This window comes from Drosophila serrata, unplaced genomic scaffold, assembly GCF_035046125.1.
Source record: "Drosophila serrata isolate PLE 108 unplaced genomic scaffold, ASM3504612v1 contig_255, whole genome shotgun sequence".
Lineage (NCBI taxonomy): Eukaryota > Metazoa > Arthropoda > Insecta > Diptera > Drosophilidae > Drosophila > Drosophila serrata.
In genome coordinates this window covers 29,807-51,649 of record NW_028257153.1, presented here as the reverse complement: position 1 = coordinate 51,649, position 21,843 = coordinate 29,807, and the positions used below count along the sequence as shown (strand labels likewise).

General features: G+C 39.9%; 1 protein-coding gene across 1 annotated transcript in view; it reads right to left on the bottom strand.

Annotated features, from left to right (window-relative positions):
- LOC110182648 (gamma-aminobutyric acid type B receptor subunit 1-like) overlaps positions 1-21,091 on the bottom strand; it is a 101,559-nt gene extending 80,468 nt beyond the window's left edge. The window contains exons 1-3 of the mRNA XM_086832920.1: positions 19,991-21,091; positions 19,828-19,926; positions 19,681-19,735 (exon numbers count right to left, since the gene is read on the bottom strand). Coding sequence (XP_086689046.1) covers positions 19,681-19,735; positions 19,828-19,926; positions 19,991-20,821 — 985 coding nt within the window. The 5' untranslated portion in view covers positions 20,822-21,091. The remainder of the gene's footprint in view (positions 1-19,680; positions 19,736-19,827; positions 19,927-19,990) is intronic.
- Between the last annotated feature and the right edge of the window lie 752 nt (positions 21,092-21,843).

The window sequence follows — 21,843 nt, the reverse complement described above, 5'->3', positions numbered from 1 at the left end:
ACTTATTGTGTTTTTGTTTTGTTTTGTTCTTCCACTTTTTGTTGGACAACCGAATTGGAATTATAATCCAAGTTGAAGTGTTTTAAAATGTTTTGCGTAATTATTGTTCGAGAACTGAATTATAAAATTTAATTTATTTTTCACTCGAGGTTCTTTTTTTTGTGAATATGTCACTATATATACATTATATAGTCGGAGGTGCCTGCTTCACTGCGTTGCAAACTTCTGACTGAAATTATAATACCCTTCAACGGTATAATCATGCCCGGCAAACGAATTGACGATAATACCATACAATTGGTTTACTTTAACCATTACAAAGGGTAATCAGCGTCCGAACATTCAGAAATGTTTCATATTAAGTTAAGAACAATGTATAATATTATTAAACGGGCTGAAAAGAAAAATAGACTTCACATGTACAATTCTACAGGCAGATTACCATAGCTCTCCAGACGCGACCATTCTAAAATTTTGAAACAAATTGAAAAAAACCCGCCAACAACCCTCAAAAAGTTGGCTTTGGACATACAAAATTATTGCAGAAAAACAGGTTGCCATGAGACTGTGAGGAAAGTCCTAAATCTCCACAAATACTCCTCACGCATAGCCAGGAAGAAATCAATGCTTTCAGCTATAAATATTGAAAGGCGATTTTATTTCTCTATCGGCCTCGTTAACCAGGCTCCTGAGTATGGGGATGAAGTTTTTTTTTTGTGACGAGACTAAAATAATGCTATACACTCATGGCTGACCCAATAAAGTTTGGAGGAAACCAAACACAGGTGTCCAGCCGAAAAATATCATACCAACATTCAAATTTGGCAAGTTTTCTGTGATGATAAGGGGGTGCATATCATCCAAAGGCGTTGGTGAGCTGGGGATTTTTAATGATATAATGACGAAATAGTTTTATTAGGAAATCCTTAAAAATGAATTGACCAGAAGCGCGGAGAAATTTGGTCTGCATGACGAAACTTGTCCAAAAATAAATAAATATTAACTGCACCAGGAAAACGAACCCAAGCTCAAATCGCAGCAATAAATAGAAAATGTTCGGGATTTTTTGGAAAAGAAAGTGACTAAACGGACTCCAACAAATAAAAAGGGTTTAATTAAAGTAATACACGAGAAATGGGAGAAAATTCCAGAATATTACGACTTGAAGGGGCTAATAATGCCAATGTCGCGACGCCTCCATGCTGTAATAGATGCAAACGGACTCCACATAAAATATTAACGCCGCAGCTATTATAGTTTTTAAGTTATCCTTATTAAACTATAACGTCTTTGCATTTTGCAAAGAATTAATTGACAACATACGAATTGGAATGTTTTTTTTGTTATTTTTATACCCTTGCAGGGTATATAATTTCAGTCAGAAGTTTGCAACGCAGTGCAGGAGACACCTCCGACCATATAAAGTATATATATTCTTGATCAGGATCAACAGCCGAGTCGATCTAGCCATGTCCGTCTGTCCTTCTGTCCGTCTGTCCGTCTGTTCGTCTGTTTCTACGCAAACTAGTCTCTCAGTTTTGAAGCTATCTGAATGAAACTTTGCAGTTAGTCTTCTATATACTCTCACTCGTATATTTTCAACAGAATTTAATCAAATTTGAGATATAGCCATTTTACTATATTCTACAATTTTGTATAAAATTTTATGAAATCGGACTACTATATCATATAGCTCCCATAGGAACGATCGAGAAATTAAGACAATTAAAAATTATAACATTTTCAGTTTTCAACAGATTTTCATCAAAGTTGAGATATAGCCATTTTATATCAATCTGAAAATTTGTGTAAAATTTTATAAAAATCGGACGACTATATCATATAGGTGCCATACAAACGATCGTTAGATGTGGAGAAAAATGCACATCTGTGACTGTAAAACTGCAAATATAATATGTGAAGGTGAATGAAATGAAAGCAGGTATTACTTAATTGTTTTTTAACACAAATAAATATAATTTATATTGTTGGGATTCCAAGTCATAGAAGTTTTTATCTGCAAGGGTATATAAACTTCGGCGTGCTTAAGTTAGCTTCCTTTCTTGTTTACTATTTTTATACCCTTGCAGGGTATATAATTTCAGTCAGAAGTTTGCAACGCAGTGAAGGAGGCACCTCCGACTATATAAAGTATATATATTCTTGATCAGGATCAACAGCCGAGTCGATCTAGCCATGACCGTCTGTCCGTCTGTTTTGGTTTTGTTTTTGGCGCCAAGCGGCGGGGAGTGATCGGGTAAGGGTGGGGAGTGTCTCATGTTTTAGGGGACTTCCTGAAGTTTCGTCTACTCCGCAGTCAGTCGACATCATGCATTGGACGAAAGAGCAGAGCGCATTTGCCTGCGAGGCTTACTTTTCCAAAGGTCGTTCCGTAATTGCCACCCAACTCAACATTCATCCTGCAGGTCGCGTTCCTGACCGGCAGTCGATTGTTTCGTCTGTGAAAACATTCAGGGAGAGCGGGAATGTGACAAAATCCCATCCAGCTCATCGGAGAATAACATTCGGCAAGCAATCGTAAAGATACCCGTCGATATGCTTGAGAGAGTTCAGCTGAGCTTCGAAAATCGGGTATCTCAGTGCATTGAAAACGACGGCCATCACTTGTCCGATGTAATCTTCAAAACTGTGTAATGAAAACTTCGACATTTGTGTTATAAGAATAAAAAAAAATTGGAATGGTATGTCAACTACTTTTTTTTTGTATAACCTTCTAAAATCAGCAAGTTTTCTTGCCGCACCCTGTACATAATATATAAAAAATGGAATGATAAAATATAAAATTGCCCTGTTTAGCTTATACTGGGAGCTGGTTGTTAACTACTCCCCCCTTTAGTTTGTCGCCGTCCTCGGTGATTACCAATTCGTCGATGGTATTATGCAACTTGATAGATGTTCTTTTCCTACTCCAGCGTTGTTGCAATAGGATCAAGCCGCACAATGTAAGGCTAACCGCGACTGCCATGGCGAACCAAAACTTCGGAGATCCCCCGGCCGACACGTCGTCCCTGAGCTCCTGCATGAGGCGCAGGTTATGTTCGTTCATCCGCTGTAGTAGCGGGAAGCTCACCATATTGTCGCGCCCCGTGATATTCAGCAGGGGTGATGCCGCTATCCCCGGACTCTTATTAACCGAGTTGTTGAGGTTTAGGTAGACAGTGTCGTTTATGATAGTTTTACTCTCGAAGGTGATCAGATGGGCCCCTTTGATGGTAGTAGTGGGCCCATTGTCAATAATAATCCTCGTCCGCTCTTCGTTGATGATTATTACCCCGTCATCCACGACTATGATGGGTTCCAGGTTGCTAGGGCGAGTGCGGCAGGTAGCCGTCCCGCCTGCGTGCAAGTGACGGACGCAGGTGTCGTGGGTGGCCCTCTTACAGAAGGTAGCCAAATTGGTGGAGGCGCAATCGGAGACCGCTAATATCCCGTCATCACATTCCGCTACAGCTGCAGTATGGCCGGGAAGAGCAGCATTTTCTTACAAATAAACTTAACCTTAGGGAACTGTACTACAATGTGGACAACGGCGTTAGATTGGAAAATCTTAATTTTATAAACATCCATGAGACCAACTATGGGGACCTCAGTGAGCTGCTCGTCAAAGATAGCCTTTAGATCGTTATGGTTGAAAATGGTAGGTTTTATAATATTGTTTTTAGCAAGTGTAATAGTGAGCATACAATTTTGGATTTCGGATATTAGCATTCTATTTCTGGCGAGGAGTGTTTCGAACAAATGACCTGAGTCAACAAGCCCGTCTCTTTTCTCCTTGAGGATCCTATTTACTGTGTCTGTGAGCAAATTAATGTGTTTTTGGGTTCCTGTGTTAATAATAACCTGCCTATTATTAGCCTCGATAAGCGATGCTTGATTGATATTAATTCTACTAGGGTCATCCGCATCGGGTGTACCCGCCACGACCTTAAGGACTGAGTTTTAAAAATCAAGGCTCTTGGCCATACGATGGTGTACCTTAAGCTCATCCAAAATGTTCTGGGCATGTTCGATGTCAACTTCCAGCAGCTTCCTCATGTGGGATTGTGGGAACAGTTCCAGCATTCTGACCGTAGAGTCAATTATGCTAGAAAATTAGGACAGATTTGTCGAGTGCCTAACCAGGCCAAACTGAAACATTCCCCTTTAATATCGGGATGTATTTTGGATGCGAGAAGTCGGTGATTCACGCGCTTGCGGTGGACAGCAATATGATGGATATTACGGCAAGCCTGTAGAGATTATAGTAAATATTGGTTTTTAGTATAAGGGCGAATGTGGCAGATGAAAGGCCTATCTGATGTTGTCCGTATGATCCACCCTCCCCCTAATGAGAACAGATGTTCCCAGATCTGCTTCTACACGCTCTTCTAAATAAAGCGGTGTCAGTTTGTTCCCTAATCTTTTGTTATTGCGAAGGTGTACTTTTTCACCAACTTCGAAGACTCGGGTTTGCCTTGAAGGATTAACCCTGTCTAGGTTAGACAGTTGTGCCTTGTAAATTTTGGGTTTAATTGCCAGCTTTATCTCGTCACTGCTGGCATGGATGACCTCCACCGGCCTAAACTCTGTGACCGAATGTAGCGACCTATTGTATTCTACCGTAGACCGCAATATGAGTTCCACAGTATCCTCGATTCCTTTATCAATTTTGAGGCATCTGGCAATTTTCGCCAAGGTACTGTGAAATCTCTCTATTTGGCCATTGGAGACACTGCTGGCATGGATGACCTCCACCGGCCTAAACTCTGTGACTGAATGTAGCGACCTATTGTATTCTACCGTAGACCGCAATATCAGTTCCACAGTATCCTCGATTCCTTTATCAATTTTGAGGCATCTGGCAATTTTCGCCAAGGTACTGTGAAATCTCTCTATTTGGCCATTGGAGACACTGCTGGCATGGATGACCTCCACCGGCCTAAACTCTGTGACTGAATGTAGCGACCTATTGTATTCTACCGTAGACCGCAATATCAGTTCCACAGTATCCTCGATTCCTTTATCAATTTTGAGGCATCTGGCAATTTTCGCCAAGGTACTGTGAAATCTCTCTATTTGGCCATTGGAGATACTATGTAGCGGTGGCGCATTGACAACATAGATGCTGTATTGGTTTTTCAGCAATGATGTGATTGTTTCGGAGTTGAAAGAGGCTTCGTTGTCGCAGTTTATGGTTTTGATGTTAGGGTAGAAGTTTACCAATTGGAGAATAGGAGCTCGTACATCTATTATTGCCCTAGAAACTAAGGGCTGTACGATAGCGAATTTGGATAATTTGTCAATAAAGATTAAGAAAATTTTTTTGTCGGTCGAAAAAATGTCGATATGCAACTTTTCCCCGACGTATGAAGGGATGGGCGTAGTTCCTAATTTCTGCTTCTTGGGATGACGGTCGTATTTGGCTTTATTGCAGACTCTGCATCTTGCGACCACTTCGCTAGCTAATTTAGACATATTCGGGAAGTAATAATTTTGGAGGATCTGTTTTGCGTTCTCCTGGGCAGACCGATGGGCGCGATTGTGCTCAATGTTAGCGATCTTAAGCTGTTCATTAGCATAGGTAATGTCGCTGACGAAGGTTTTACAATGCCAAAACTTTGTAGCAGGAAATTCCTGCCTCAAGGCATGTTGAATACGAGCTAGGGTAGGAAAATCACAGTGAATAGCCTTCACAACGTTGGCGTTGATGATCTTTTTAACGGATACGACAAGCGAGTCCTTTTTATTAAAGTTAATGATATGGCGAGTTCTATTTCCGAAGATTATAAAATCTCGCCGAAGCGGTTGGCTTGCTTCCTCCAAAATTATTTGGTTTCTGAAGCAGTTCAGAGGTTTGTCTGTGGTTTCTATGGTGTATGAGAGTGAAAGCTCACAATGCACCGTGGCTGCATCGGACTGAGCAACAGCCTCTAAGTTATTCAGGGGTTGCCTAGATAGCGCGTCAGCTTTCAGGTTTTGTTTTCTGGGTGTGTAGAATACTTTCCCGTTGTTCTCATCAATAAATGCTTTCCATCGCTTAATCTTAGCATTGCTGTTTTTGTCGAATACCAATATGTGAGAGGCTGGTGGTCCGTAAAGATCCGTACCTCCTTGGTACCGTATAGGTAATTTTGGAGTTAGCCTATTGCCCAGACTTTCGCCAACAATTCTCATTCGTTGGCGGTGTAGTTCAGTTCTCAGTCCTTAAGTGTGCGCGAAATCATGGAAATAGGTCTTTTATTTTGGGATAGTACCGCGCCTATTCCACTCGCTGAGGCGTCGGTGGTTAAGTCAAACGGTAATTTGAAATCAGGGTATGTCAATATGACATCTTCAGATGCCAAGATGTTACGAAGGTGGTCGAATGCATTTCGATGGGTTTTATTAAACCTGACAGCTACTCTTTTCGACATAATCTTGCTGACCGTTCCGTTTTCCCCTTTCAGAATAGCGGTAAGAGGTCTAGCAATAGAGGCAAAATTTTTTACAAAGCTTCTGTAATAGTTCGACAGGCCTAGGAAGGAACTGAGGCTAAACAGATTTTTTGGTTCGGGGAACTCCTTTATTGCCCTAACTTTTTCTAGGTCTGTTTTTGTTCCTCCCCTAGTAACGATGAATCCTAAAAATTCTACGCTCTTTTTAAAGAACTTTGTCTTTTCCCGTACCACCCTCATGTTGGCATCGAGTAGGCGCTTAAGCACTGTGTCAATATGTTTGACGTTTTCCGTTTCATTTTCGGAAAAGATGATAACGTCGTCAACATAGACGTAACATATTTTACCGATTTCTTCCCGCAGCACATCGTCGATGGCTCTTTGGAAATTACTCCCTGCGTTTTTTAGGCCGAAGGGTAGTCGGCAAAATTCGTACTTCCCTCCATTAACTGAGAACGAGGTCTTTTCTCGGTCCTTTTCAGCCAGGTATATTTGATGATACCCTGACTTCAAGTCTGGGGTGGTAAAGAATTTGGCTTTCCCCAAGTTCGCTAGAATCATGGATATACTTGGCATTGGGTAGCGATCGGCGACTGTTCGCTCGTTCAGCTTTCTGAAGTCGATTACAAATCGCTTCTTCTTGGTGACTTTATCGTCAGTCCCTTTCTTGTCAACAACCCAGGTAGGGCTGTTGTATGGGGATCTGGACGGCCTAATTATGCCATTTTCCACTAGCTCCTTGTTTTCTTTGATCACAAGGTGTGCTGCCCCCATAGTATAGGGGAATAGACAGGTTCGTCATTCGTAGTTAGAATGGTAGCGATTACCGATTTGCTAAAGGTAAGCGCCTCGTTAGAGGTTGAAAACACCTTAATTCTTTTCAGAATAACTTGGTACCACTATGTCATCGATTTTGGTAAAATTGACGTTTTGACAGTCAAAAAATTTGAGCTTTTCAGTGACGTTTGCGTATTTTATTACGCTGTTGCCTAGGTCCAATGCTAATTCTGCTCGCGTTAGCGAATCGAAGCCTATTATAGCATCAAACGTGCTCAATGTATCCAAGAGAAAAAATGGGACATCTAGTCCAAAAATGCGCATCATGCACTTGTTTTTAACATCACTGGAGCCGTGAATAGAGCTCACAGTGAAAGGGGTCTCAACCCGCATTACGTTTCCTAGCTCCTTTACGGGCTTGACGTAATTTTTTGCCGCCCCTGTGTCGATGAGTATCTTTACAGTTCTGCCAGCCAACCGTCGTTAAGCTCGGCAGTGTCACTATCTTCCTCAATGGTGGCAACCTCAGGCGGCGTAGTCTGTTTCCTCCTGCTGGGGTTGGTCTATATTATTGACGCGTTGCAATGAATGCATGAAGGGCGTCATCCCTAACCTCCTTATTTAGGATGGTTTCTGTGTCTGTGTTAAGTGACATAACAATTTTGTTGGTGACGAGCGTGAGTTTCCTCTCGACCTCGTCATAGTATGCCATAAGGTCGGCATCTCCTTGCCGAACCATATCCAAATATTGCCGTATCACTCTTAGGAACGTTTTCTCCGCGTATGTGCAATCTAGTCTGGCTAGAATTGCCTCAAAATTCAGCACGGTCTTGTGGAACGTGAGGAGTGACCGAGCGGGACCACAAATTTTGTTTTTAATGATGACAACGGCCTCGTAGTGGGCTTCGCTGCCGTCGTATTTTTTGAATACTTCATATTCATCTGATGCAGTCTGTCTCCACGAAACGTACTCGTCGTGGCTTCCATTGAACGTCGATAGAGATTTTACTATGTCTACCTTGACTTCACATTTTATTTTGGGATTCGGTACTGCTTTTTTATAGACCACAACCTGCGGCGCTTGCACTGTCAGCGCGCTAACTTGTGTTCTACCTGATTCTAACTCTGAGGCGAAGGCGCTTCTTGAACGCTCTTCCTGAGCGACGAGAGCGCTGCTGACCGCATTAGCGACAATCGCTTGTACCATCTCCGCGTTAATTTCTGGTTGATCTATGTTCCTAACTTCAGGGCAGAATCCTACTTCTTCGCCGTCGTCGCTATTAACTTCTTGTTTTAATTCCCTATACTCCCAACTCATTAGTAGCTAAGGGGAGCTGGGTAGGTTAACGGTGGATATATTGGGCGAATACAAGGTATTTAATGATTGGGACACAAGACATATTGTTTCGATGGGCCACTTTTTTGTAATATAAAAGCCGCAAAAATTAGCGAAAAATAATGAAGCGTCATCGGAAACACAAAAATGTCGGATTAATTTGTCCCAAGAATTAAATTAAAATACAGAACTATAAGACGGCGAGGCAAAAGGTATTGGTCAATTCGACTCGGTGTATTATTAGCACAGACACACTGGATTATTTTAGTACAGTGGATAAAAATTGTAACAAAATACAAGGAGAACAGCTACTGGCAACCTCTGCATGTGTATACACACCAACACTAATAAAGAAATAAAATATTTCTTTTCTTAATTAATTCATAGAAATATTGATTGCCTTGGCGCTCTATTTGGTTTTCTTTATCTTATAGTGCACTAGAAAAAATCCAAATCGAAAAAATTAAATGAACCCATGAATCTGGAAATATTTCGTCATTTAATATTTAAATTATTTATTCACATAAAAATCGCTAGGATCGTCACGCACTCAAAAAAATCTAAATCAGTAATCAAAAACCGAGTCACTTTGTATTTGTGAGTTTATGTATGTATGTGTAGACCTTGGCTATTGTTGGCGCTCAGCTACTTACATATTGTATAACTTCAGGGGTGAAGTTCAAATATTAGTAATGTTTAACACTAATCCGTTGGGCACCAATTATGATATTACTGTGCCGGCGGGCTATGCCTCCGTGGTAGGGATGGAGCCGGCTGGCTGGATGTCCGTGGCGGGGAGTCGGCTAAAGGGAGCTGCAGCTAGTAGCCCCGGCTGCTGCGGATATCAAAGGGTGGACGGTTGGCGTTAGCTTCAAGTGATGAAATATGTTGAGAGGGTGACTGCCCTCTTTTCCCGCTGGCCTAGAGACTCAGTCTGGGTATCAAATGATAAATTTTTTTACGGCTGTTGCCGGAGTTTTCTTTTCTCGAGCGTTGGCTCTTTATTCTTACAGAATATAAAGTGAACTAAAACTAAGTTGACAAAAAGTAAAACGAATGACCGGATGCTCGTGGGATTTACGCTGACCATGCACAAAATTGCTAAAGTCATACGATCGCTGGCCACCAATGGCACAAAGGCACGGCCCAAAATGGTGCACTTTGCTGGCTCAACTCCCAGACACCATAAGGGTGGTACAATATTAGGGTGATCATACGTGGGTAATATGTAAAATATATAATACATAAAAAATTTAATAATAAAATATATAATATAAAAAAAAATTAAATAATAAAAAAAATATAAAATGGAATTATGAAATATAAAATTACCCTGCTTAGCTTGTACTGGGAGCTGGTTGTTAACTTATATAACAAATAAGCGTCTTAGTCAAAAAGATGAAATACAGGTGCAGGTACAAAAATTAATAGACAAAAAAATAGTTAAAAAAAAAAGTTTAAAAAAAATTGAACGGTCTTGGATCAGAGGTTGTTGTAGGCACTAAATGAAAACTCTCGCGATGCAGTGAAGTCGGTATTAATTCATCCTGGGAACGTCAGCGGCGTAATAGAGCAGCTGCGCTTTAAATTTGGGCGACCGAAGCAGCTTATAAGTAGACAGCTGAACAACGTTCAGGAGATCGTTCCCTTTGCAAAACCCGAGTGAGTAACTCCATGGATTTCTTGCAGTCAGCGAAGGCAGTCAGCATTTAGTGGACCTCATGGAGAAACTTGTGGCCTAGCTTCCTACGATCGAGCGAGTGGGCTGAGCCTGGTATGCTGTGACGATTCATCCCTTGCCCACTGAAGCGCATTCACCGCGTGACTACAGGAGTACGCAAATGTTGTGTATACGGTTTTAGACGTTGAGTAAAAGGAGTCAAGGCGTCGAGTTCAACATGCGAACATCGACCAGAACAGATATTATCAACAGGATGATCGGCACGAAGGTTGTCTAATATGTTGAGGACAACACGCAGTTCCGAATTGCAGAGAATTTATTGGAGCTTTGCCACCTAGCAGGGAACCAGCAGCTTGAATTTTCCAGATGCAGCCCGGACAGGAGGTCTTTGACACGATATGGTTACAGGGACCACAAAAGGAACCAGCGGCCCGCAGTTCCCATAAACAGCGTGGAGAGAAGGGCTCCGCAGTCAGCGTCGTGCAGAAGAATTTAAACTGCGTTGACGCCGAGGAAGGCCGCCTTCTGTTCCGTACACTGTCAATAACGCTTTACGGAGCTGGAGGATCCTTCGTCACGATGATTGACGACGAGCTACGGAGGGATCGGGGAGTGCAAGGTAGAGCACCCAGAAAGACCACCAACGTGATGGGCCTGAAAATAAGTGGAATTGAAAAATACCCACTTGTCACGTACTGAGAAACGTGTATGCTATTTGGAGCTTGAGTCTGCCCATGCAGACATTAAGTCAAAAGGATGTGCAGCGTGTGCATAAGGATGCCCAGCAACTTGGTGCCAAAGCTGAACATCGTCTTGGATCCTGGTCATCTGGGATTGCTATTTAGAACAAGGCGGTTCGCCAGAGAGTGACCGTATGCGGCCGCAACCGAGCTAGGCTGGGTTGTGCTTGGTCCCGTAAGTGGGTTGACTACGCCATCACTGAGGTCCTGCCTACTTTCCGTATCGATGGATGACATGGTGGAACAAATGGTGGAGGACTACTTAAACATGGAGAACTTTGGCGTAGAGCTCGCGCCACAGGTCGCAGGCAGCGACGATGTGCGTGCACAAAGAAACCACGGTGAGAGTGGGTCATCGCTACCGGACGGGACTGCTCTAAAAGGACGATCACGTTAAGCTGCCACAGAGCTAAGAGATGGTGTACAAATGTGCCAGCCGTGCTCTTTCATTTCAGATAAGGAGCAGTCGGAGTCTGATCTATGTGCTGATGCGTGGAGCAGTTCGATCCATAGAGCTGCACGTGGTCGTGGATCCAAGTTAATCTGCATTCGCGGCGGTGGCCTACTAGAGGGTCACGTATGAGGACGACAACGTGAACCTGACTGATGAACACTGTCAAGGACGAGCATAGTGTGGTCATCAATGACGTGGTATTATGGACAGAATCAAAGACGGTGCTGAGATGGATTGGTAGCACCCACCGCCGGTACAATCAGTTTGTTGGCAACCGAGTGGCGGAGAACTTGGAGTCGTTGAAGGTTTCCCCCTGGGGATGTGTAGCCGACAATGCGGCAGATGATGCGATTAGGACAAAAAGAGAAGTGGACTTAAGCCAGTCAGCAGACAGCTGGCCGGCGCCTGAAGAAGGAACTACATGTGTTCCCGAGAATCTGGTGAATTCGCGTCCGCTCACCGACTTTCCGGTGGAAGCAGACCAAGAGGCGGCATTGACGTCGAAAGACCTACTTAAGAGACTAGCAAACCTGCCGGATACGCCTAGCTAAAAGTGCTCTACACGAAAGTAATGGAGGATTGTTCGCCTGCTGCGAGACCGTTTCTGGACGAGGTGGGTTCTTGAGTACCTACCTAAGCTTGTGCGCCGCGAGATGTGGTGCCGCCTGGGCGATATGGTCTTCATCTGTGATCCTGCCTTGCCATGACGAGAATGGCATACTATCGTAGCAATAAGAACTAACCGCAAAATTTGGGCTTTTCATTGTCAAACGAAATAAGAAGGACACACTGCGGTGAGTTCTAATGAATAAGAAAATTTGATGTGAGATTAAGTTTAAATGATTTCAGAATAAAACGGCACTGCGTAAGTGAATGGGCGTATTGCTTTTTATATTACCATAATCGCCCTCAGGCCAGAAGTCTTCCCTTTCTGACGGGAACGAGTGATGTGACAGCCGTTGAAGGCAACTATAACTTTACTGTCGAATGTCTAAGGGAAAAGATAATTTTATGTCCGATGCGTTATCAAGAATAACCATTCAGCAGTTACCATTACCAAAAAGCCAAGGAATGCCTTCGACAGAGTAGTAGTAGACACAATTGGTCCAAAATCGAGCAATGGCAACAAATACGTATTTACACTAATAATAATAATAATAATAATAATAATAATAAAAATAATAATAGCAAAGATAAAATAGAACCACATTACAATGCAGACGACTACGCTAAGGAATCTAAGTTTAGGTTAAAAGTAGCATATTAAAGAACTAGAATAATGATAGAAAATAATAAAACTAAAAATAATTTATTGTATGATAGGAGAGTTAGAAATATTCAACTTAAAATAGGAGGCCAAGTTTTGTTTAAAAACAAAACGGGACATATAATCGATTTTTAACAAGAGAGGAAACTAACTTCAGAACGCCGAAGTTTATGTACCTTTGCAGATAGAACTTCGATCAGTAGGAATTAATAAAATTTAAATTATATGTCGGATGCGTAACTGTTTCGTCCATATTAATATCTTCACGCGACAGCACAGCGAGTTCCGTTGCCGATCGTTACCCAAACTGAACTGAACTCCACTCCCTTCTCTCCATCAATTTATATGTTCTGTCCATGTTCTTACTACAGTTGATCTATATCCCTCTCTTTCTCTCCTATGACTTTCGGTAGCGCGACAACAGACCTCACTCGCCAGCAGAGACTGCCCTCGTCTCTGCTGCTATGCCTCGCGCTGCGCTTCTTAAGAAAAGCGTACTTCCCCGAATTCAGACTGCCCTCGTCTCTGCTGCTATGCCTAGCGCTACGCTTCTTAAGAAAAGCGTACTTCCCAGAATTCATCTCCGACATATATATATTTATATTAAAAAAAAAAAAACAATAACAACAAACACCTATACATATTATACTTACGGTTTTACAATCACTTTTTGTATTTTCCTCTATATTTATCGATCATTTGTAATGCAGCTATATGATATAGTAGTCAGCTTTTCATAAAATTTTACACAAAATTGTATAATAATATAAAATGGCCATATCTAAAATTTAATAAAAGTCGGTTGAAAACTGAAAAAGTTTATTTTTAACTGTATTTATTTCTCGATAATAAAATAAAATGCCTAGATTGTAAATTTTATAGAAAAAAGTTCTAATTTTTTGCGGAAAAATTTTCGAATTGTTACTATGGCAGCTATATGATATAGTCGTCCGATCGACCCGTTAAAACATATAGAAGACTAACTGTAAAGTATCATTCAGATAGCTTCAAAACTAAAAGACTAGTTTGTTTAGAAACGGACAGACGGACATGGCTAGATCGGTTCGGCTGTTGATGCTGATCATGAATTTATACACTTTATATGGCCCGAGGTGATGCCTTCACAGCGCTTCAAACTTCTGGCTGAAATTATATAACCCTGCAAGGGTGTAAAAATACTTATCACATTCATATTATGACTAGAATATAACTTCCTAATATTACGTTATTTTTCAATAGGAGGTAGATGTAGTATATACAGATATTAACAATACCTACTGTACCAAGAGTACCTAAAGGAGACACACTGTAACACTTTGTTGCAGTGTTTACGTAAACCCAAGGTATGATTCGAGCTGACCATGTGCACACTACTTCTGTCGAGCTACCCGCTGTCAGTAGCTAGGAGCATATATGTTACATACTTGTTATACATAAATGATGACGCGACGCTGCCGTTGCGATCGGTGGTCAAATGAAAAAAATAGACATATCTTACTTCCTGGCGGAGATCTTGAGCTCGTGTTATTTTCGACTTTAGCCCTTTTCATTATTGAGAGGGATCCCGATGTCTCCCGAGCATCACTACTTGAAGCACTGTGATAAGGGAAAGTACCTACCAAAAAGTGGCTTCCCACATGTCGGGGAATACATATATTTGACTGTCGGTGTCGACTTTTGGGTTAAGGGTATTTTATATTAATAAAAAGACCCAAGACCCAAGACTGGCGAACTCCTCCTCAAGAGAATGCCAGAGCTGCGCAGAGAGAATCTGTTAGCCAGAAGATGAGCATAGTCGTGGTGCAGCAGAATAACTAGTTTCGTACGCCATAACCGCAGCCACGGAGCTCGGTTTTAATTTTTTTTGCGCCCTCTTAAAATATCACTATCAAAAAACCATATGGTACAACCTACCGTTGCAAAATTAATCTGCTGTGCGCTCTATAATAGCTGGCCGAGGATACCTGTTAGCCTTATTCTCTGTTCGCGAACTTGCAGTCGCTGAGGAATCTCGCTATTTAGAGATGCTGCTTATCTCTTCTAACTTTTTGCAGACAATTTTGTGACAATTAAAGTGAGTTATCTATGTATATGATTATTCTGATTTAAATTTACAGATTTTATAGTATCTAATGAGCCCGACGATCACAAGCTCTAATTTGAAAAGCCTAATGGAGTGTAAACTAATTAATTATTTTTTTTATCTTAAATACCTATTATCGTAGTCAAACTAAAAATGAAGTAAAATTAAAATTATATATCAGTACGAAATCTAATATATATATAAATCCAACTATATCTAAGATAGGAAATTAATAAGGTCTGAAAATGTAATCTAAGCCAACTTGAAAGTTTGAAATTAATTGCATTCCACTCTTGATTATCATATTGATCTCTCTGCGTGCTATGAAGCTTAGGAGTAAACATGGTCCAATCTTTCTTAATTTTAAGAGTCATTATTAAAATAAGCACTATATTATTTAGCGAATATAAATAAATCATTTATGTTTAAATTTAAAGTGAACTGAACTCTGCTGATGTATTTTTGCGAGTAGGAAAAATTCGGAAGGTCTCCAGGGCCAAGCTCTAAGGCGTGTGATCATAAAATTCGTGGATTAACTAATCTCTTTTACCGGTTTTGTATTGTATTGTATTCTTTTCGTCGCATCACTCTCAATTGGTAATTTTTATAACCTTGCAGGGTATTATAATTTCAGTCAGAAGTTTGCAACGCAGTGAAGGAGGCACCTCCGACTATATGAAATATATATATTCTTGATCAGGATCAACAGACGAGTCGATCTAGCCATGTCCGTCTGTCCGTCTACATCCGTTTTTTCGCAAAAAAAGTCTCTCAGTTTTGAAGCTATCTGAAGGAAACTTCGTAGTAATTCTTCTATATACTCTCACTCGTATATATGTCGGAACGGGCCTGATCGGACGACTATATCAAATAGCTGCCATAGGAATGATCGGAAATACAAAAAAAAAAAAATTATAACATTTTCAGTTTTCAACAGAATTTAAATTGAGATGTAGCCATTTTATATTACTCTACAATTTTGTGTAACATTTTATGAAAATCGGACTACTATATCAAATAGCTCCCATAGGACCGATCGAGAAATTAATAAAATTAAAAATTAGAACATTTTCAGTTTTCAAAAGATTTTTATCAAATTTGAGATATAGCCATTTCATATTATTCTACAATTTGGTGTCAAATTTTATGAAAATTGGACTACTATATCATATAGGTGCCATACAAAGGTTCGTTAGATGTGGAGCAAAAATGCAAATCTGTGAATGTAAAAGTGCAAATATTATATGTATAGGGGAATGAAATGAAAGCAGGTATTACTTCATTGTTTTCTAACATAAATATATATAATTTATATTGTATGGATTCCTAATCATCGAAGTTCTATCTGCAAGGGTATATAAACTTCGGCGTCCCGAAGTTAGCTTCCTTTCTTGTTATTAATAAAGTGTAGCCAGTGCTTGAATCGATATAAGCAAGAACAACACCTAGCAAAGCCGAAGAAGAAGACCGGATCCTAAAGCTTGCCAACCATCGCTTGATATATATCAGTATATCAAACATTCTTTCTCAACGGTGTTCGTCTATTTCAGATATTAATACATTTCCCGTGTTTTGCTGTGTTTCTTCGTTTCTTCGTTTCACATCTGCCATTCATTCCATTCAGACATTCTTCAAGTCCAAACATTATTCTCTAAACATATCCATAACCTAATGATACTTCATATATATGTTTTGCTACGCGCATAATAAACCGAATTCTTCACTAATCATTATAATTGTATACATAATCGGTGAGACCTCGCCAAGATCTAAATCGCTCCAGAGCTGAGGGACACCAGCGGTTCCTTCTTTGACTGCCAGCTGATCGCCGCCAAAATCATTTACCCTGTAAACGATTTCCGATTGCTGTTGTTTCCAAAACAGTTCGCATCCAGATATCAGGAGACGAGCATTTCAGTTCGCTTATATTTCCAGTGGAATGTATTCTTACTTTGCAGGTACCTCAGGATTCTTTTGGCATAAACTTATAAAGTGGACCCGAGTTTTGTTGCGCAATCTTTGACAAAGAATGAATGATGTTTGGCCGTGTCGTTAAACCCAAATACATGAGAGGGCCGTTACATTCCTTTTTGTTGCTCCCTATCTGACACACAGTTTAGAGGGGTTGACTGTCTTACAATTTTAAAAAAGTCTCACTCGATCGCTGCCAGAACCGGTATCGCGATCAATTCAATCTATCCCTAGAAAAAGTTTTATAGCAATGCCATACTCAATATAGAACTTTTTCGACGATGGCATAAGCCATCTACGTAGACTTCGAAGAAGTTTAATCGGTCGCCTCGACCTCGTTGCACACTAAGGAATATGCGCTCAGAGTCTTTGTAGACATATCCAGGGCATTCAACAACATAAGCCGCCTGAAACGACGCACCCCGCCATCAAATTTTGGACACGAAATCTACTAAGTTGCATATGGGTACAGCGCACAGAGGGACGCCGCAAGGCGGAGTCTTATCTCCCCTCCTATGGAATCTAGTGGTCGACGACCTAATCAAAAGGTTCGAGAGGAAGACCACGATGACGACAAAATCATAATTAACATAAGAGTGTGTCCATCGACCCGTAGCTCTATTATGGAATCAACACTCCGGGAGATATGTGGCTGAGCGGACAAGGTAGGACTCAATATCAACGGGGAAAAGACCGACCTCCTAGTCTGACTTTTTAGCCAAATTCAACTTCAATGCGAACCCAATCGGTGGGTAGGATCCACCGTTTATGTAAAGTTCTTATTCGCTTTTATTCATGCGCTGCTCGACTCATGATCAAATTCACCCTCAGCGCTCAGTGAGGTAATTCATGGTGCCGCCGTCGCTGCTCGGCTCGTGATCAAATTCATCAAGAGCGGTATGGAAAAAATTCAATGAAATAATTCGATTAACAAAAAAAATTGTATGAAGCTTCGACTTATTAAGATGATTTTTTTTTTATTTTTTACATTTAAATTGTAGTAAATCACTTTGAACCATATTCACAAACTTTTTTAGAATATTATACGACCAACTGGGGATTGAACCTACGTCATAATGTTTAACAATCTGGCCGCAGACAACTTACATTGCGTCGGCAATATACACACATGTGCACATCTCGTGTGAGAGGGACAAAAACTTGCAACCTCTTTAGGGCATTTATTTTTGCTCGCTTGATATTTGTCTTTGTCGTCGCTAGGCGATCGTGGCGTGTGGCTCTGGGGTTAGAACATCCGCCTTCCAAACAGGCTAGCGCGAGTTCAAAATCTCGTGCGAGAAAACTTTTTCTTAATTTATTTTTTAATTTGTTAATTCAATGAATTTTCTTTTAAAAATTTTAGTTTCAGTTAAATATTGACCAACAAAATTAAAATAAATTAATAACTGTGGTTAAGTAAGATAACCAAATTATAGTACATAAAGAGTACACAAACTGTCAAAAATATATTATTAAGTTCATATTAATAGGTTTCTGCTTTCTAGATATTTTCCGATTTTTCATTCAGAGGAATTCTACGTAGTTTGAAAAGCCAAACGTAAAATAATTGCGGGTATTTTTTTTTTTGGTCGTCGGACTTCGTGTTAAAAAATATCCCGAAAAGGAAATACCTTAGCACCGAACTGAACGTTGAACGGAGCAGCGTTCGATTCAGGTACCTGAATGCCGCGCTTCCAGCTTTACTGAACTGGGGACCATGCATAAGGCCATCCCTGCTCGACATAGTTTTCTATCCTGAATTGCTCACCGTTTGAAGCAAAGTTCGACTGGGCTTACTCTCTAACCCGCTATGGATCTCCGCAAAAACAATACGACCGGGCACCCCGAAAACACTGCCCAAATGTCTAAACAACAACATTCATGGGACCCAAAGACTGAAAAACGGCTCAGGACCATGCTCAATACCTTAAAATATACACAGACGTCTCCAAGATAGAAAGTAGGAGTTGGAGTGGGCATATACTGCACATATCCTGAGATAAGGCTGTCCTATAAGCTACCAAGCCAATGCAGCATATTCCAGGTGGAAGTCTTCGCCATCAAGAATGCGGCAGAGCTTGCACAGAGGCGATAAACCGGATTGAAGACAGTCAAGCACCGATTAGATCTATGCAATCGCAGCAGTCAGTTCCAAAAATGCATTAGCAAGCAGGGGCGAACTTGATATTCTAAGCACGACAACATTAAAGCGGATCTATTAGGTTCCCAGCCACCTGGGCTTCGATCGCAACGAGACCGCAGACGAACTTGCAAAGGAACTAGTCGGACTGGCGAAAAAGAAACAGTCCCCGTCTCCCTAAGGACGCTTCAAACCTAGTTTGGACGCACAGGCAAAAAGCCATTTTGGCCTATGCTTGGCCCCAGGAGGAAGTCCAGTTCAACCTAACCAAACCTGGTTTAAAGTTCCGTCTTTCTTCGTTCTCTCTACAGTAATTAGATTTTTACTCATGCATAAAGGACAATTTGTCTCATCTTCCCAATTTCACTTTTGAGGCTATTAAACAAATTTTTCAAGTGCAAGCCGCTTCTGTCTCCTTCTTTCATTTTTATGCAACAAAATTAAAAAAAAGCGCCTCCAATCTTCATTTTATTTCTCTTACGCAGTGCAGGCGCTCAGGTAACCTGTAACCTCTTTTTATATTTGTCGCTTATTGCGAGTAGTTTAGTAGTTGAGAAGTTTTAAATTGAGTACACATATAGGCACATATAACTTGAAATACTGCGTTACCATATTTATTTTTGCTTTTAACAGCTACAATGCGAATCAACTTGTATGCAAGCAGATAGTCGGACGGACGGATCAATCAAGTCTGCATATTTAAAAAAATTAATCTGAATACAAATTCAAATTTTGAAAGAAATTTTTTCTTATAAGAAACTCCTGAATGTTTTACAAATTTCTAAGATGTTTTTTACCTTGGAATCTTGTTGAATATGATTTGACTTCTAAATCCTTAAGTGTAATCAGGTGCTATCAAATCAGAATACCCATATTATTTTTAATTCTTTTAAATTTGGCAAATCGTAAGCTAAATTTTGGAACAGTAGAATTAAAATACTTACGCTTAATTTATATGCTTCACATAATGTCTTTAGTGCATTTTCGCTATGTAAGTCTGCAATTATGATCTTAGATCGTGTAGCTTTTAATTTTTTAAGATGCTGAAAAATATAAAACATACAAATTTATAAAATTTTGTTGCCTCAATATCAATATAAATTTTACCTTATTTATATCCACAAGTTTAATATCCACAGCAATTTTTTGATTTGAAAGTAGTATTATATTTCGAGATTTTAATATTCTTTCCAATGTTACAATAAAATGGTTATTGGCATAATCGGTCAAATAGGCAACTCGTAACCATCCAAATGAATTCATAATTTCGAGGTAAGCATCAACAAATAACAAATTTGAACCAATTGTACGAAAAAAGTAAGGGTGAGTTTCACGATTATCCAAGTTTATTCCGTCCACCGAATAGGAAATTATCATCATATTCATGTGTTTAGCAATGCCAGCTAATGGTTCCACTGTTTCACTACACGCAGGACCTAAAATTCCCAACATATTTGGTTCCGTGTAATAGTGTATAAGAGCTTTCAAAACCATGGCAGACTTGCATTGTCCATCATTTACTAGTATTTGCAAGTTATAGCCAGGTAATATTGACTGTTCCTTGTTAACAGCCATAGCCGCCAATTTTGCTACCTTATGAAGGTCTTCATAACCGCTCTTAGTTATATTTATTGGAAATATACCACCGATTGATAAATTAGTGTCTGCATAAGTTTCCTTCCAAGTATTATACAAATGTTCGTGTTTGGTCAACCATTTACAAGCCACCTTGCTATATATATTTATGTCGTTAAAACTATTACTTTGATATTCATCCCTTATGTCTTCTATGACGCCCTCACTCAAATAAAATTTTTTAATTGCAAAAATTAGTCGTTTGTCATATTCCAAGCTTTTTGCATAATATTTTACAATGCGAGTATCCTTGTATTTGCAATATGTTTTGCGTACAGGATCGAAATATTCACACTTTGGCATTACAATTTTTGCAAAATTTTCCTGATTATTAATTAGTTCAGATGAGTTCCAGTGTAAAATAATGATTCTCTTGGATCCTTTTGGATATCGTTTTGTGTATTCTTTTACAAGCCATTTGACTGTACTTCTGAAGTTGCGTCCCAACCAAAGTACGTTGACAAGTGCACCAGTTTCGTTTAATTGATCCTCAATGAAAACAGAATCCTTTCTGTGTTCTGCTAAAATTGTGGCACATTTTAATGTTACGCACCTCGGATTTATATATTGATCACAACTAAATAAGAAAAAGATTTTAGAAGATTTTTTTGAAAGATTTTTTTAGCTATAGTTATAGTTTTGCTTACTTTTCAATAAATCATATTTTTGATACTTTTAAATCTTTTACAATAAATGCGTTTGATTTTATTTTATGATTTTAAAAGAATCCCACAAAATTATGAAAATAAATTCGATTTAGTTTCCCACATGACTTTACCTGTAAGAAAATATTGGCTGCCTTCTACTTAAACTTACTGTAGGTAACGAGATGAAATTCAAGTTATGTACATAAGCTTATACAAAATAAAATTCCTTTGAACTTATAGCTAAACAAATATGGACGTCTTTTAAATCGTTCTCACATGTTGATCTCTATGGACTCCTTGGTTCTTCTTCGTCAAAGTTTTTAAACCAGCACAGAGTCTGATTTGTTACGAACGTACGTTCAGCCTTAGGATAAGAAAATAAAAAAACTCATTATCCTGCGCAGTCGTAAACACCACGTTAAAAAAAAAACAAGCTGGCTCGTCGAACTTTGTCTTACCTCTTATTGATGTTTTATATAACCCCAGAGATAGTATAAACGGAAATAATTATAGTCTTGAAGTAAATTATTTCATACGAGATTTCAGTCAGAAGTTTGCAACGCACTGAAGGAGGCACCTCCGACTACATAAAGTATATATATTCTTGATCAGGATCCACAGCCGAGTCGATCTAGTCATGTCCGTCTGTCCTTCTGTCCATCTGTCCATCTGTCCGTC